General features: G+C 51.2%; 1 protein-coding gene across 2 annotated transcripts; it reads left to right on the top strand.

Annotated features, from left to right (window-relative positions):
- The first annotated feature begins 105 nt into the window (after positions 1–105).
- Positions 106–16,146, top strand: LOC134036023 (intraflagellar transport protein 56-like). Of its 2 annotated transcripts, XM_062480719.1 has the most exons (19): positions 106–284; positions 600–728; positions 828–920; positions 1,324–1,438; positions 1,566–1,615; positions 1,825–1,970; positions 2,479–2,650; positions 3,971–4,045; positions 4,493–4,595; positions 6,768–6,823; positions 7,305–7,343; positions 7,441–7,494; positions 9,129–9,192; positions 9,306–9,394; positions 9,707–9,790; positions 11,950–12,019; positions 12,807–12,913; positions 14,929–15,062; positions 15,944–16,146. In XM_062480719.1, the coding sequence occupies exons 1-19, from the start codon at positions 282–284 to the stop codon at positions 16,053–16,055; spliced, it is 1,695 nt and encodes a 564-aa protein (XP_062336703.1). In that variant the 5' UTR covers positions 106–281; the 3' UTR covers positions 16,056–16,146. The 2 variants fall into 2 exon arrangements, with proteins under 2 accessions (XP_062336703.1, XP_062336713.1); XM_062480729.1 differs by lacking the exon at positions 7,305–7,343.
- Positions 16,147–16,438: the final 292 nt, after the last annotated feature.

The raw sequence follows: 16,438 nt of genomic DNA on the forward strand, positions 1-16,438 counted from the left end.
TTTGGTCTGCAAAAAAGACCACTGCAAGCGGAACGACTCGCTCAAGTTTCTGCACGACCGTGTCATGGACCGGACGAGGAGGAGCAAACGGTTGCCTGGCAACCGTGTCTCCCATCCTGACAACATTGAACTGCTCTATTGCTAAGTACTGTACTACTGCCTAGTTTACTAAATTAAAAACAACATGCACAAGCAATCCAGTGGTTAGTCTAAAAACATCTGTTTTGTCAGTAAAGGAAATATTGTTCGTTAACGGGGACTGATACTGGATCGCATTAGCAATGGTAAGTATTAACCATCCATCTAGTTCTAGCAAGTCGAGCACAGTACAGTACTGTACAGTAGGACTGTAGCTAGGCTAGATAGACGAACAGTTACACATCATTTTCTATTTTAAACTTGGCACTTTTTCTTTACCGAGACATTTAATACTAATAGCTTGATGGCTGATTTTCTGTCGCCAACAAATCTCTTGGTTTAACACCGTTAACTGTCATCACATGTGGATCAATTAGCTACATGAATGACCTGCAACCCACACAGTGATTCAGTCTACGAAATTGCAATAGTCTTCACCCAGTGTCCATGTGTGTTGACAGATATTGTCCCGGGTGAAGCCCGCGGTAGCAGCGGAGGTACCGGTCGTCAAGACCAAAGGGAAAAAGTCCCCTCTGGTGGAAGATTATCTGTCTCGGAGGGACTACCTCGGCGCCATGACGCTACTGGAGGTAAAACAGAGGCACCATTCCGTTGTAAACCTGGCGGCACACATAACCCCGCAGTCCGTGCCGAGCTGTTAACGTGCCCTCTCGTGTGAACGTGCTCAGTTCCAGCGGAATGTTGGAGAGCGAGGGGAGGACGCCGACCTGTGGCTCAGCTACTGCGCCTTCCACTTGGGTGACTACCGCAGGGCCATGGAGGTAGGATACAGCCTGGCTGATACAGGCTGGCTGATACAGGCTGGCTGATACAGGCTGGCTGGCTGGCTGATACAGGCTGGCTGATACAGGCTGGCTGATACAGGCTGGCTGATACAGGCTGGCTGGCTGGCTGATACAGGCTGGCTGATACAGGCTGGCTGGCTGGCTGATACAGGCTGGCTGGCTGATACAGCCTGGTTGGCTGATACAGGCTGGCTGGCTGGCTGATACAGGCTGGCTGGCTGGCTGATAAAGGCTGGCTGGTTGGCTGATACAGGCTGGTTGGCTGGTTGATACAGGCTGGCTGGCTGATACAGGCTGGCTGGTTGGCTGATACAGGCTGGCTGGCTGATACAGGCTGGCTGGCTGAATGAATTAATGTCTGTCTTGTGTTTGTGTCCAGGAGTACAGGATCCTGACAGTACAGGCTGACTGCAGACCGGAGGTGTGGGTGAACCTGGCCTGCTGTCTCTTCTGTCTGGGCCTCTACAAGGAAGCACAGGAGGCAGCCTTGAAAGGTTCAAATCCCCCCAGCCCCCTGTACATCTGATAAAAGTGTCTGTTAAAGGAACATGTTGGTATCATGGTGTTATTCTTCCTTGTGGACAAGCAGGAAAGTGGTGACATGTATCTTGTCTCCTACAGGACCTGCGGACCAGCTGCAGAATCGCCTGCTGTTCCATCTGGCTCACAAGGTCAGCCGACCACACTGCTGGAGAGGTCATGAGTACTGTTGTTAAATCCCCCTCTCTTCCTCCTCTTCCTCACTCTTTCTCTTCCTTCTTCTTTCACTACCCTCCCCCTCCTCTCCCCCCCCCTCTCCCCCCCCCCCCCCTCATCCCCCCCTCCTCTCCCTCCTCTCCTCTCCTCCCCCTCCCCCCCCCCCCCCCTCTCCCCCCCTCAGTTCAGTGATGAGCAGCAGTTGATGGGGTTCCACCAGAGGCTGCAGGATGTGAGTGGAGACCAGCTCAGTCTGGCCTCCATCCATTACATGCGCTCCCACTACCAGGAGGCCATCGACATCTACAAACGCATCCTGCTGCAGAACAGGCATGCACACACACACACAAGCACACACACACGCGCACACATGCACACACACATACTGCACACGCGCTTGCGCGCACACGCGCACACACATACTACACACACATCCATCCTGGTCTCTCTCAGGGCTGGTCTCTCTCAGGGATGGTCTCTCTCAATGCTGGTCTCTCAGGGCTAGTCTCTCTCGGGCTGGTCTCTCTCAGGGCTAGTCTCTCTCAGGGATGGTCTCTCTCAGAACTGGTCTCTCAGGGCTAGTCTCTCTCAGGTCTGGTCTCTCAGGGCTGGTCTCTCAGGGCTGGTCTTTCTCAGGGCTGGTCTCCCAGGACTGGTCTTTCTCAGGGCTGGTGTCTCAGGGCTGGTCTCTCTCAGGGCTGGTCTCTCAGGGCTGGTCTCTCAGGGCTGGTCTCTCTCAGGGCTGGTCTCTCAGGGCTAGTCTCTCAAGGCTGGTCTCTCAGGGCTGTCCTCTCAGGGCTGGTCTCTCAGGGCTAACAGTAAGCTGGTCTCTCTGCAGGGACTTCTTGGCGCTGAATGTGTACGTCGCTCTGTGCTACTACAAGCTGGACTACTATGATGTGTCCCAGGAAGTGCTGGCCGTCTACCTGCAGAACCTTCCAGACTCCACCATCGCCCTCAACCTCAAGGCCTGCAACCACTTCAGGCTGTTCAACGGCAAGGCAGCAGAGGTTAGTCACCCAGACACAACACACACCCAGACACAACACACACCCAGACACAACACACACCCAGACACAACACACACCCAGACACAACACACACCCAGACACAACACACACCTAGACACAACACACACCCAGACACAACACACACCCAGTCACAACTGCAAGGGTCTAACGTGGCCCAGCAAACACAGCAGAACATGAGCTTTATTTCTCCATCTCTGTGTTGTCTCTACATCTCTCTGTGTTGTCTCTCCATCTCTGTGTTGTCTCTCCATCTCTGTGTTGTGTCTCCATCTCTGTGTTGTCTCTCCATCTCTGTGTTGTCTCTCCATCTCTGTGTTGTGTCTCCATCTCTGTGTTGTCTCTCCATCTCTGTGTTGTGTCTCCATCTCTGTGTTGTCTCTCCATCTCTGTGTTGTGTCTCCATCTCTGTGTTCTCTCTCCATCTCTGTGTTGTGTCTCCATCTCTGTGTTGTGTCTCCATCTCTGTGTTGTGTCTCCATCTCTGTATTGTGTCTCCATCTCTGTGTTGTGTCTCCATCTCTGTGTTGTCTCTCCATCTCTGTGTTGTGTCTCCATCTCTGTGTTGTGTCTCCATCTCTGTGTTGTCTCTCCATCTCTGTGTTGTCTCTCCATCTCTGTGTTTTCTCTCCATCTCTGTGTTGTCTCTCCATCTCTGTGTTGTGTCTCCATCTCTGTGTTGTGTCTCCATCTCTGTGTTCTCTCTCCATCTCTGTGTTGTGTCTCCATCTCTGTGTTGTGTCTCCATCTCTGTGTTGTGTCTCCATCTCTGTGTTGTGTCTCCATCTCTGTGTTGTGTCTCCATCTCTGTGTTCTCTCTCCATCTCTGTGTTGTCTCTCCATCTCTGTGTTGTGTCTCCATCTCTGTGTTGTCTCTCCATCTCTGTGTTGTCTCTCCATCTCTGTGTTGTGTCTCCATCTCTGTGTTGTCTCTCCATCTCTGTGTTGTGTCTCCATCTCTGTGTTGTGTCTCCATCTCTGTGTTGTCTCTCCATCTCTGTGTTGTGTCTCCATCTCTGTGTTGTCTCTCCATCTCTGTGTTGTGTCTCCATCTCTGTGTTGTCTCTCCATCTCTGTGTTGTGTCTCCATCTCTGTGTTGTCTCTCCATCTCTGTGTTGTCTCTCCATCTCTGTGTTGTCTCTCCATCTCTGTGTTGTGTCTCCATCTCTGTGTTGTGTCTCCATCTCTGTGTTGTGTCTCCATCTCTGTGTTGTCTCTCCATCTCTGTGTTGTCTCTCCATCTCTGTGTTGTGTCTCCATCTCTGTGTTGTCTCTCCATCTCTGTGTTCTCTCTCTCCCAGGCTGAGCTAAAGAACCTGATAGACATCTCTTCCTGCTCCTTTGAGTTTGCCAAGGAGCTCATCAAACACAACCTGGTGAGACTCTCACACACACACGCACACACACATACACACACATACACACTTATCAAACCTTTAAAACAGGGTTCTCCAATCTTGGTCCTCGGGGGCCGCTGTCCTGCATGTTTTAGATGTTTCCCAGCTCCAGCACACCTGTTTCAAATGAATGGGTCGTTATCAAGCTCTGTGGAAGCCGGGTAATGACCATTCATTTGAATCAGGTGTGCTGGAGCAGAGAAACATCTAAAACATGCAGGACAGCGGCCCTCGAGGACCAGGATTGGAGAACCCAGCTTTAAAGCATACATCAAGAAGCAACAAATAACTTTAAAATGTAAAAAATCAAATGTGGATCCAAATGATACCATATATCTATTGATTATATCATAAATTATTTATCTTAGATATTTATCAGATATAACTGATCACATATCATATCATCAATATTTGATCCTATACCAGGTGGTGTTCCGGGGAGGGGAGGGAGCGCTGCAAGCCCTGCCCGCCCTCATCGACGTCATCCCAGAGGCCCGTCTCAACCTGGTCATCTACTACCTCCGCCAAGGTGAGCAGGTCTCTGGTCATATACTACCTCCTCCAAGGTGAGCAGGTCTCTGGTCATCTACTACCTCCGCCAAGGTGAGCAGGTCTCTGGTCATCTACTACCTCCTCCAAGGTGAGCAGGTTTCTGGTCCTATACTACCTCCTCCAAGGTGAGCAGGTTTCTGGTCCTATACTACCTCCGCCAAGGTGAGCAGGTCTCTGGTCATCTACTACCTCCTCCAAGGTGAGCAGGTCTCTGGTCCTATACTACCTCCGCCAAGGTGAGCAGGTCTCTGGTCATCTACTACCTCCTCCAAGGTGAGCAGGTTTCTGGTCATCTACTACCTCCTCCAAGGTGAGCAGGTCTCTGGTCATCTACTACCTCCGCCAAGGTGAGCAGGTCTCTGGTCATATACTACCTCCGCCAAGGTGAGCAGGTCTCTGGTCATCTACTACCTCCTCCAAGGTGAGCAGGTCTCTGGTCCTATACTACCTCCTCCAAGGTGAGCAGGTCTCTGGTCATCTACTACCTCCGCCAAGGTGAGCAGGTCTCTGGTCATATACTACCTCCGCCAAGGTGAGCAGGTCTCTGGTCATCTACTACCTCCTCCAAGGTGAGCAGGTCTCTGGTCATCTACTACCTCCTCCAAGGTGAGCAGGTCTCTGGTCATATACTACCTCCGCCAAGGTGAGCAGGTCTCTGGTCATCTACTACCTCCTCCAAGGTGAGCAGGTCTCTGGTCCTATACTACCTCCTCCAAGGTGAGCAGGTTTCTGGTCATCTACTACCTCCGCCAAGGTGAGCAGGTCTCTGGTCATCTACTAACTCCTCCAAGGTGAGCAGGTCTCTGGTCCTATACTACCTCCTCCAAGGTGAGCAGGTTTCTGGTCATCTACTACCTCCTCCAAGGTGAGCAGGTCTCTGGTCCTATACTACCTCCTCCAAGGTGAGCAGGTTTCTGGTCATCTACTACCTCCTCCAAGGTGAGCAGGTCTCTGGTCCTATACTACCTCCGCCAAGGTGAGCAGGTCTCTGGTCATCTACTACCTCCTCCAAGGTGAGCAGGTCTCTGGTCATCTACTACCTCCGCCAAGGTGAGCAGGTCTCTGGTCCTATACTACCTCCTCCAAGGTGAGCAGGTCTCTGGTCATATACTACCTCCGCCAAGGTGAGCAGGTCTCTGGTCATCTACTACCTCCTCCAAGGTGAGCAGGTCTCTGGTCATCTACTACCTCCGCCAAGGTGAGCAGGTCTCTGGTCATATACTACCTCCTCCAAGGTGAGCAGGTCTCTGGTCATATACTACCTCCTCCAAGGTGAGCAGGTCTCTGGTCATCTACTACCTCCGCCAAGGTGAGCAGGTCTCTGGTCATCTACTACCTCCGCCAAGGTGAGCAGGTCTCTGGTCATCTACTACCTCCGCCAAGGTGAGCAGGTCTCTGGTCATATACTAACTCCTCCAAGGTGAGCAGGTTTCTGGTCATATACTACCTCCGCCAAGGTGAGCAGGTCTCTGGTCATCTACTACCTCCTCCAAGGTGAGCAGGTCTCTGGTCATCTACTACCTCCGCCAAGGTGAACAGGTCTCTGGTCATATACTAACTCCTCCAAGGTGAGCAGGTTTCTGGTCATATACTACCTCCGCCAAGGTGAGCAGGTCTCTGGTCATATACTAACTCCGCCAAGGTGAGCAGGTCTCTGGTCATATACTACCTCCGCCAAGGTGAGCAGGTCTCTGGTCATATACTACCTCCTCCAAGGTGAGCAGGTCTCTGGTCATCTACTACCTCCGCCAAGGTGAGCAGGTCTCTGGTCATATACTAACTCCGCCAAGGTGAGCAGGTCTCTGGTCATCTACTACCTCCGCCAAGGTGAGCAGGTCTCTGGTCATATACTACCTCCGCCAAGGTGAGCAGGTCTCTGGTCATCTACTACCTCCTCCAAGGTGAGCAGGTCTCTGGTCATCTACTACCTCCTCCAAGGTGAGCAGGTCTCTGGTCATCTACTACCTCCTCCAAGGTGAGCAGGTCTCTGGGCCGTCACTGTCGCTACGGTCTCCCTCGGTAACACTCTGGTGAACACCAAACGTTTTTATTGAGTAAACAGGTTAAATACATACACACTTGTGTGCGTATCCTTGTGTGTGTGTGTGTGTGTGTGTAGAGTAGAGAGTCACATGTCTGTGTGTTGCAGATGATGTCCAGGACTCCTACAACCTGATCAAAGACCTGGAGCCAAGTACACCTCAGGTAAACGCCTCTCTCCTCTTCTCTCTCTCTCCTTCTTTCTTCCTCTCTCCTCCTTTCTCTCTCCTTCTCTTTCTCCTCCTCTCCCCTATCTCACTCTTCTCTCTCTTCTCTTCTCCTCTCTTCATCTCTCCTCCTCCTATCTCTCTCCTTCCCTCTCCTCTCTTTTCCTCTTTCCTCCTCCTATCTTTTCTTCTCCTCTTCCTCTCTGTCTCCTCTCCTCTTCTTCTTTTTTCCTCCTTCCATCCTTCTCTCCTCTCTTCCTTTCCTTTCTCCTCCAGTCTCTCCTTTTCTCCTCCCCTCTCTCCTCCTCTCTCCATCCCCCTCATCCCCATCTCCTCGTTTTCTCCGTCAGGATCAGTGTAGCTTTTGTGAGTTGGTAGAATGCAGTGAGCTGTGATATTAACCTCTCCCCTCCTCCCCACATCTCTTCCTCCCTCTCTTCCTTCATCCATCCCTCCCTCCTTCCCTCTCTCTTTCTCAGGTTCAGAGCAATGTTAGTCTAAATGTACACCAGCGTACAGTAAGTGTGTGTGTCCCTGTCAGGGCCAGAGCAGGGTTAGCAGAGCGCCCCCTGGAGACTAGAGGCGTGGAGCCTGACTGTGCTTCTCTCTCCACAGGAGTACATCCTGAAGGGGGTGGTGAATGCTGCCCTGGGCCAGGAGCTCTGCTCTGTGAGTAGCTGTCTGGGGGGGAGTACGAGGAGGAGAGGGGGGGGGAGTGAGGGGGGGGGGAATGAGAGGAGGAGGGGGACTGAGAGGAGGGGGGGACTGAGAGGAGGGGGGGACTGAGAGGAGGAGGGGGACTGAGAGGAGGAGGGGGGGACTGAGAGGAGGAGGGGGGGACTGAGAGGAGGGGGGACTGAGAGGAGGAGGGGGGGGACTGAGAGGAGGGGGGGGACTGAGAGGAGGGGGGGACTGAGAGGAGGGGGGGACTGAGAGGAGGGGGGGGGACTGAGAGGAGGAGGGGGGGCTGAGAGGAGGGGGGGGACTGAGAGGAGGGGGGGGACTGAGAGGAGGGGGGGTGGACTGAGAGGAGGGGGGGGACTGAGAGGAGGAGGGGGGGACTGAGAGGAGGGGGGGGACTGAGAGGAGGGGGGGTGGACTGAGAGGAGGGGGGGGACTGAGAGGAGGGGGGGGACTGAGAGGAGGAGGGGGGGACTGAGAGGAGGAGGGGGGGACTGAGAGGAGGAGGGGGGGACTGAGAGGAGGAGGGGGGGACTGAGAGGAGGAGGGACTGAGAGGAGGGGGGACTGAGAGGAGGGGGGGTGGACTGAGAGGAGGGGGGGGACTGAGAGGAGGGGGGGGACTGAGAGGAGGGGGGGCTGAGAGGAGGGGGGGCTGAGAGGAGGGGGGGTGGACTGAGAGGAGGGGGGGGACTGAGAGGAGGGGGGGGACTGAGAGGAGGGGGGGGACTGAGAGGAGGGGGGGGACTGAGAGGAGGAGGGACTGAGAGGAGGGGGGGGACTGAGAGGAGGGGGGGGACTGAGAGGAGGGGGGACTGAGAGGAGGGGGGGGACTGAGAGGAGGGGGGACTGAGAGGAGGGGGGGCTGAGAGGAGGGGGGGGACTGAGAGGAGGGGGGACTGAGAGGAGGGGGGGCTGAGAGGAGGGGGGGGACTGAGAGGAGGGGGGGGACTGAGAGGAGGGGGGGGACTGAGAGGAGGGGGGGGACTGAGAGGAGGAGGGGGGACTGAGAGGAGGGGGGGATTGAGAGGAGGGGGGGGACTGAGAGGAGGGGGGACTGAGAGGAGGGGGGGGACTGAGAGGAGGGGGGGGGGACTGAGAGGAGGGGGGGGACTGAGAGGAGGAGGGACTGAGAGGAGGGGGGACTGAGAGGAGGGGGGGCTGAGAGGAGGGGGGGGACTGAGAGGAGGGGGGGGACTGAGAGGAGGGGGGACTGAGAGGAGGGGGGATTGAGAGGAGGGGGGGCTGAGAGGAGGGGGGGGACTGAGAGGAGGGGGGGACTGAGAGGAGGGTGGACTGAGAGGAGGGGGGATTGAGAGGAGGGGGGGGCTGAGAGGAGGGGGGACTGAGAGGAGGGGGGGGGACTGAGAGGAGGGGGGGGGACTGAGAGGAGGGGGGGGGACTGAGAGGAGGGTGGAGAGGAGAAGTAAAACCATTGGCTTTGTGTGATGCTGCACACACTTGGCAGTCGTTCAGGCATTATTTCAGATATTCATAAGTAACAGATTCCTAAATGGAGACTCCATAGAGAGCTGCTGGTTTAGCAGCAGGGCCCAGCACTGACCTTGTCTCAGTACAGGTTTAGCAGCAAGGCCCAGCACTGACCCTGTCTCTGTCCTGCAGAGGGACCACATGAAGATAGCACAGCAGTTCTTCCAGCTGGTAGGCGGTTCTGCCAGTGAATGTGGTGAGTCCCACTAGCTAGCCAGCATAGAACCAGCCAACACATGGTTAATTAGCTAGCTGACTAACCTGGAGGGGTTAAAGGGGCTAGTTTACTAACCTGGGGTTGTGCTGCAGACACCATCCCAGGCAGACAGTGCATGGCCTCCTGCTTCTTCCTGCTGCGTCAGTTTGAGGACGTCCTCATTTACCTCAACTCTGTCAAGGTCAGCACGCCACAACACCTGACCCCTGACCTGTCCCTACCCTTGACCTGTCCCTACCCCTGACCTGTCCATACCCTTGACCCCTGACCTGTCCCTACCCCTGACCTGTCCCTACCAATGACCCCTGACCTGTCCCTACCCCTGACATGTCCCCTGACCTGTCCCTACCCTTGACCCCTACCCTGTCCCTAACCCTGACCTGTCCCTACTCTTGACCTCTGACCTGTCTCTACCCCTAACCTGTGTTTCCCCCCTACCCCTGACCTTTTGACCTGTCTCTCCCCCCTACCCCTGACCTGTCTATCCTATCAGAGTTACTTCTACAATGACGACACCTTCAACTTCAACTATGCCCAGGCCAAGGCTGCGGTGGGCAACTACCGAGAGGCAGAGGAGGTATTACATAGTGCTGCATTGTATTACGCTATACTACACAATACTACACACTACTACACACTACCACACAATACTACACTATACTACACAATACTACACAATACTACACACTACCACACAATACTACACGCTACCACACAATACTACACGGCCAGGGCTCGAAATTAACGTTGTCCCGTCGTCCCGGGAACGATGAAAAAGATGTCTGGGACAGTTCAACACAGACTAGATTTCTGGGACAGTTCAACACACTTTGGGATGACTGTGGAACGATAGACCATAACAATATAAAATGCATACACCAGTGGTTCAACACATTTAAACACAAGTGGGTGAAACATGGGTTAAACATATCATCACATTTAGCTCTAGCTTAAAATTCCATAAACTATGAACAATTTATTCACATTACGAGCTCTGCTTTGTTGTGTTATGGGCTGGTTGCGATGCGCTGTCACGTGGCCGTCCATCATGAGTGAACTAGCTACCAGCTAACATTAATTCCTACCCACTAGAAAACATTTTTGGACCTCTGTATTTTTCAAACCCTGCATACGACCATGACCACAGCCTTTGCCGACATGACAATCCCTGTAGACCATCATGTCAATTCATACAGGTAATGACAAATACTGAGCTACCTAGCTAACCAAAGAGACCCATATTGACTGGCTAGCTCTGACAGTGACACTGATCAGGAATTTCACGAAAATGTGGATGTAGACCTAATACAAATAAAAAACGTTGTCACAACATTGTACTTGAATATGTAGATACACACCGATATCAAAACATTTCGGCCTTAAAATACAATAGCGATATGTTTTTTCGTCTTATATTAGCCATGTGTGTGGTTCCAGTTATTGGCCGTTCAATCACTTTCAATAGAGTAATGTCAAGTTTGACGATGCGCAAGACATAGAGCATAGTTCAGTTTGGGTCGGTTAATTTTACACTTTGGAACGGTACTATGAGGAAAAAAGTTAATTGCGAGCCCTGCAATAGAGTACCGTAGAGTTAAGTTGAGTCCTCATCAAGTACTCATCAATGATGCAAACCTATTTTTGAAAAAGAAATCTCAAATGTTTGTTCAACCTTTCGAAACTTTATCGAAACTTTTTTCACACACAGTGACAGGAGAGGATAGAGGAGGAGAACAGAGACACTTATAGCAGAGCAGAGTACAGTAGAGTTTAGGAGTGTCCTTTTTCAAAAACTTTTTTCAAACCTTTAGAAGCTTTTTTTTTGTGCTGTCAAACGATTAAAATATGTAATCGCGATTAATCGCATTAATGTCATAGTAAACTGCCGATTAATCGCAATTAATCGCACATTTTTATCTATTCTAAATATCCCTTGATTTCTTTTTGTCCCATAATTTTTTCTCATTTTAATGCTCTTATCAACATGGAAAAGTGGATTGGATTGCTTGGTTAGTGCAAATGTTTTTTTAATTGAAAACAACATTGCAACATTGCCTGGCTTTGACGAGGGGACGGAGAATTCGCATCAGCTGTGTGCTTGGCCATCAAGTGGTATTTCAGACTGGACGTGCTGCGATGATAGCTCAGTTCAACGACAAAACACACAGATCAATTTGGTCTTGTCAATGGAACCATTTGGCAACTTTTTCGTTCGCCGTTAAAATGGGTTTGCGTTAACGCCGTTAATAACGTGTTTAACTGACAGCACAATTTTTTTTTAAACCTTTAGAAGCTTTTTTTTTCAAACCTTTAGAAGATTTTTTTCACAACATTTTAAAAAGTTTAGAAACGTTTAAACCACAGCCACACCAAGAATTGAACATTGAAATTCAGACATTTATTTGAGCCCCACGACTGTATGGATTACTTAAATAGTGTTGCAAATAACCTAGACCCATGTCAGAATGTCAAATGCAAAAACACAAGAATTTACATTTTGGGACAGGTCAAGTTCAGTTAGGGAGGGTTAATTTGGCACTTCGGGACGGTACTGGGACAGTGAGGGAACAAGTTAGTTGCGAGCCCTGTACACAGTGATACACTACACAGTATTGCACAGTAATCCTCTAAATTCACAGTATTTATACACTGTATTGCATAGTGGTAAATCATGGTACACAGCAGTGTTGCTTAGTGTACATTGGAATGAATGTTGTTATTTTCGTGATTGTTCAGATCTTCCTGCTGATCCAGAGTGATAAGATCAAGACCGACTACGTTTACCTGAGCTGGCTGGCTCGCTGCTGTGAGTCCTAACACAACTACCCTGTAGTGTGTAGTGTTCAGCAGGGGGGGGGGGGGTGTAGTGTTCAGCAGGGGGTGTATGTTGTGTGTAGTGTTCAGCAGGGGGTGTATGTTGTGTGTAGTGTTCAGCAGGGGGTGTATGTTGTGTGTAGTGTTCAGCAGGGGGTGTATGTTGTGTGTAGTGTTCAGCAGGGGGTGTATGTTGTGTGTAGTGTTCAGCAGGGGGTGTATGTTGTGTGTAGTGTTCAGCAGGGGGTGTATGTTGTGTGTAGTGTTCAGCAGGGGGTGTATGTTGTGTGTAGTGTTCAGCAGGGGGTGTATGTTGTGTGTAGTGTTCAGCAGGGGGTGTATGTTGTGTGTAGTGTTCAGCAGGGGGTGTATGTTGTGTGTAGTGTTCAGCAGGGGGTGTATGTTGTGTGTAGTGTTCAGCAGGGGGTGTATGTTGTGTGTAGTGTTCAGCAGGGGGTGTATGTTGTGTGTAGTGTTCAGCAGGGGGTGTATGTTGTGTGTAGTGTTCAGCAGGGGGTGTATGTTGTGTGTAGTGTTCAGCAGGGGGTGTATGTTGTGTGTAGTGTTCAGCAGGGGGTGTATGTTGTGTGTAGTGTTCAGCAGGGGGTGTATGTTGTGTGTAGTGTTCAGCAGGGGGTGTATGTTGTGTGTAGTGTTCAGCAGGGGGTGTATGTTGTGTGTAGTGTTCAGCAGGGGGTGTATGTTGTGTGTAGTGTTCAGCAGGGGGTGTGTGTGTGTATAGTGTGTAGTGTTCAGCAGGGTGTGTGTGTGTTGTGTAGACATCATGAACCAGAAGGCTCGCCTGGCCTGGGAGCTGTACCTGAAGATGGAGACGTCAGCCGACTCTTTCAGCCTCCTGCAGGTCATGGCCAACGACTGCTACAAGGTACCAATATCACACTGCTACAAGGTACCTTCCTCTGCTGGTGTTAATATCACACTGCTACAAGGTACCTTCCTCTGCTGGTGTTAATATCACACTGCTACAAGGTACCTTCCTCTGCTGGTGTTAATATCACACTGCTACAAGGTACCTTCCTCTGCTGGTGTTAATATCACACTGCTACAAGGTACCTTCCTCTGCTGGTGTTAATATCACACTGCTACAAGGTACCTTCCTCTGCTGGTGTTAATATCACACTGCTACAAGGTACTGTCGAACGATCGTGTGGGGACTCGAGGTCGCTGACCGGGGTGCTGGTCCCCCGGCAACAAATATACTGTTACGCCTCGCTACGCCACCCAACTCTCGCACGGGGTCTCACGAATTTGTATAGGCTACGTGTGCGGAGAACACACGCTTGGCTACGAGTTAGTCCGAGGCTCCCTCCCTCCCTGGAAAGGAATCTCCGCACCCAACCAAACCACGGTGTCACAGACGCTCACCGGGGCCTCCTGACGCAAACCTGGAGGGATCTTTTATAGCAGCAAACGTTTATAGGCCCTTTTTTTGGGGCAAAACATCATAATTTATCGATCACTTATTCCTATGGCTACGTTTCGCTCCCGGTTACCGCGCCCTTCCCACCCGATAACAAAAACGTTCAAGGGCCTTCCTCCGCCCTTATTCCCCCCGTTAGTTTATCTGTGAGACGCAACACCGCACCTATCGAGAGAGTATATGTGTCTGAGCAGATGAACACTTCAAGACCCTGTTTCGCGTAAACACCAGCTGGGCAGTTTTCGTGCCTAAATGACTGGTCGCGATTCCCGGGGAACTCACCTGAGTATCGGTGTGGGGCGCTGAGTGGATCCCTTGGTCTCGAGCGAGGGGCGCACAAATGGGCGGTAGAGCAACGACTGTCTTTTCAAATTTTTATTGGCAGATTATTGGAACAGATACAAAAGTGTAAAAAAGGAAAAGAAAAAGGTAAGCTAAAGCCTCCTTGATTAAGGCACGACAAAAAAAATAGGAAAACGCGGACCCTGGGTCACTAGTAAAACAGCAGTACAATTGACAGAAAAGAAAACTCTTTGCTAAAAATAAGCACAGGCGGACACTCTACAGAAAACAGGCTCAGGAATCAACAACCTCGACTACTCGACTCACGAAGTACAACTCCCAAAAAGCTTTCTCTCTACCCCCAACTTTCATTCTTATTTCTTTAACACGTGATGGCCCTGTCTAGACTTTGACGCAGGTATCGGTCTACACGTTTCCTGTATTCTCCAAAAAGTTAAATGTGGTTCCATCTATTCAAGAATTTCCTAACCACATCCTCTGCATTTATCATACTGAAACACTCTGTCTTAAACTTTTACACATTAGCAATACTACATATCCATTTTAAGATGCACATCTACAAAGTTTTTAAAATTCAAAAAAGGTAAAAAAGGTTCTAAAACATTTTCCAGCTATTTCTTAACACTCTTTAAAATATTATGCAAGCACTTTCTTAAAAAACATTTGCCAATGCACATTCTTTCTAATAAAACACATGCGTATGTTAGAGGTCAAAACTCCTCTTAAAAACACCAAACTTAAAATTGCAAAACCTTTATATATGTATGCAAGCATCTACAACTTTTTAATGCACAACTTGGATATACGTATGCACAAAGTCAAACACATTTGCCAAAATGCACACTTCTCATTATTAAGCATTATTATTTTTATTTTTTTCAAAATTGTTTCTCCAAAGTCCATCAAAACGAATGCTCCTTCAGGGGCGTTCGACAGTACCTTCCTCTGCTGGTGTTAATATCACACTGCTACAAGGTACCTTCCTCTGCTGGTGTTAATATCACACTGCTACAAGGTACCTTCCTCTGCTGGTGTTAATATCACACTGCTACAAGGTACCTTCCTCTGCTGGTGTTAATATCACACTGCTACAAGGTACCAATAGCTCAGTTCTACTGTGTGTCCCCGATGGGTCAGTTCTACTGTGTGTGTCCCAGATGGGTCAGTTTTACTACTCTGCGAAGGCGTTTGACGTTCTGGAGCGTCTGGATCCAAACCCGGAGTACTGGGAGGGGAAGAGAGGCGCCTGCGTGGGCGTCCTGCAGCTCATCCTGGCCGGCAGGGAGTCCAGGTGTGCCCACCTGCAGCCTGTCATAACATCACCTGCCCACCAGCAGCCTGTAGTAACATCACCTGCCCACCTGCAGCCTGTCATAACATCACCTGCCCACCAGCAGCCTGTAGTAACATCACCTGCCCACCTGCAGCCTGTAGTAACATCACCTGCCCACCAGCAGCCTGTAGTAACATCACCTGCCCACCTGCAGCCTGTAGTAACATCACCTGCCCACCTGCAGCCTGTAGTAACATCACCTGCCCACCAGCAGCCTGTAGTAACATCACCTGCCCACCAGCAGCCTGTAGTAACATCACCTGCAGCCTGTAGTAACATCACCAGCAGCCTGTAGTAACATCACCTGCCCACCAGCAGCCTGTAGTAACATCACCTGCAGCCTGTAGTAACATCACCTGCAGCCTGTAGTAACATCACCTGCCCACCTGCAGCCTGTAGTAACATCACCTGCAGCCTCTAGTAACATCACCTGCAGCCTGTAGTAACATCACCTGCCCACCTGCAGCCTCTAGTAACATCACCTGCAGCCTGTAGTAACATTAGTGTGTGTGCGTGCGTATCTGTGTGTGTGTGTGTGCGTGCGTGTCTGTGCGTGTCTGTGTGTGTCTGTGTGTGCGTGCGTGTGTCTGTGTGTGCGTGCGTGTGTCTGTGTGTGTCTGTGTGTGCGTGCGTGTGTCTGTGTGTGCGTGCGTGTGTCTGTGTGTGCGTGTGTCTGTGTGTGCGTGCGTGTGTCTGTGTGTGCGTGCGTGTGTCTGTGCGTGTCTGTGTGTGTCTGTGTGTGCGTGCGTGTGTCTGTGTGTGCGTGCGTGTGTCTCTGTGTGCGTGCGTGTGTCTGTGTGTGCGTGCGTGTGTCTGTGTGTGCGTGCGTGCGTGTGCAGGGAGACCCTGCGGGAGGTGGTGCCGCTGCTGATGAACTCAGGAAACCCCCAGGTGGAATACATCATAAGGATCCTCCGCAAGTGGGCCAAGGACAACAGGGTCTCTCTGTGATGTCATCACTCCTCGCCCAGGTGGAATACATCATCAGGATCCTCCGCAAGTGGGCCAAGGACAACAGGGTCTCTCTGTGATGTCATCACTCCTCGCCCAGGTGGAATACATCATCAGGATCCTCCGCAAGTGGGCCAAGGACAACAGGGTCTCTCTGTGATGTCATCACTCCTCGCCCAGGTGGAATACATCATCAGGATCCTCCGCAAGTGGGCCAAGGACAACAGGGTCTCTCTGTGATGTCATCACTCCTCGCCCAGGAGACAAGCCGGCCTCTCAGTCTGAGACAGGCTGATGTCGGCAGGTTCTCATGCAGGTCCACTCCCCTAAGTGCCCTTTGACCTTCTCTGTAAAGCGTTTTCAAGTGACCCAGTGGTCAGTCA

This window comes from Osmerus eperlanus, chromosome 2 (assembly GCF_963692335.1).
Source record: "Osmerus eperlanus chromosome 2, fOsmEpe2.1, whole genome shotgun sequence".
In the NCBI taxonomy this organism is placed as follows: Eukaryota; Metazoa; Chordata; class Actinopteri; order Osmeriformes; family Osmeridae; genus Osmerus; species Osmerus eperlanus.

What these genes read in the sequence shown, in the direction of transcription:
- LOC134036023 (XM_062480719.1), top strand. An exon ending in GCGCCATGACGCTACTGGAG is followed by an intron (nt 729 to 827) that starts GTAAAACAGAGG and finishes GAACGTGCTCAG; the next exon opens with TTCCAGCGGAATGTTGGAGA. An exon ending in CGCATCCTGCTGCAGAACAG is followed by an intron (nt 1,971 to 2,478) that starts GCATGCACACAC and finishes GTCTCTCTGCAG; the next exon opens with GGACTTCTTGGCGCTGAATG.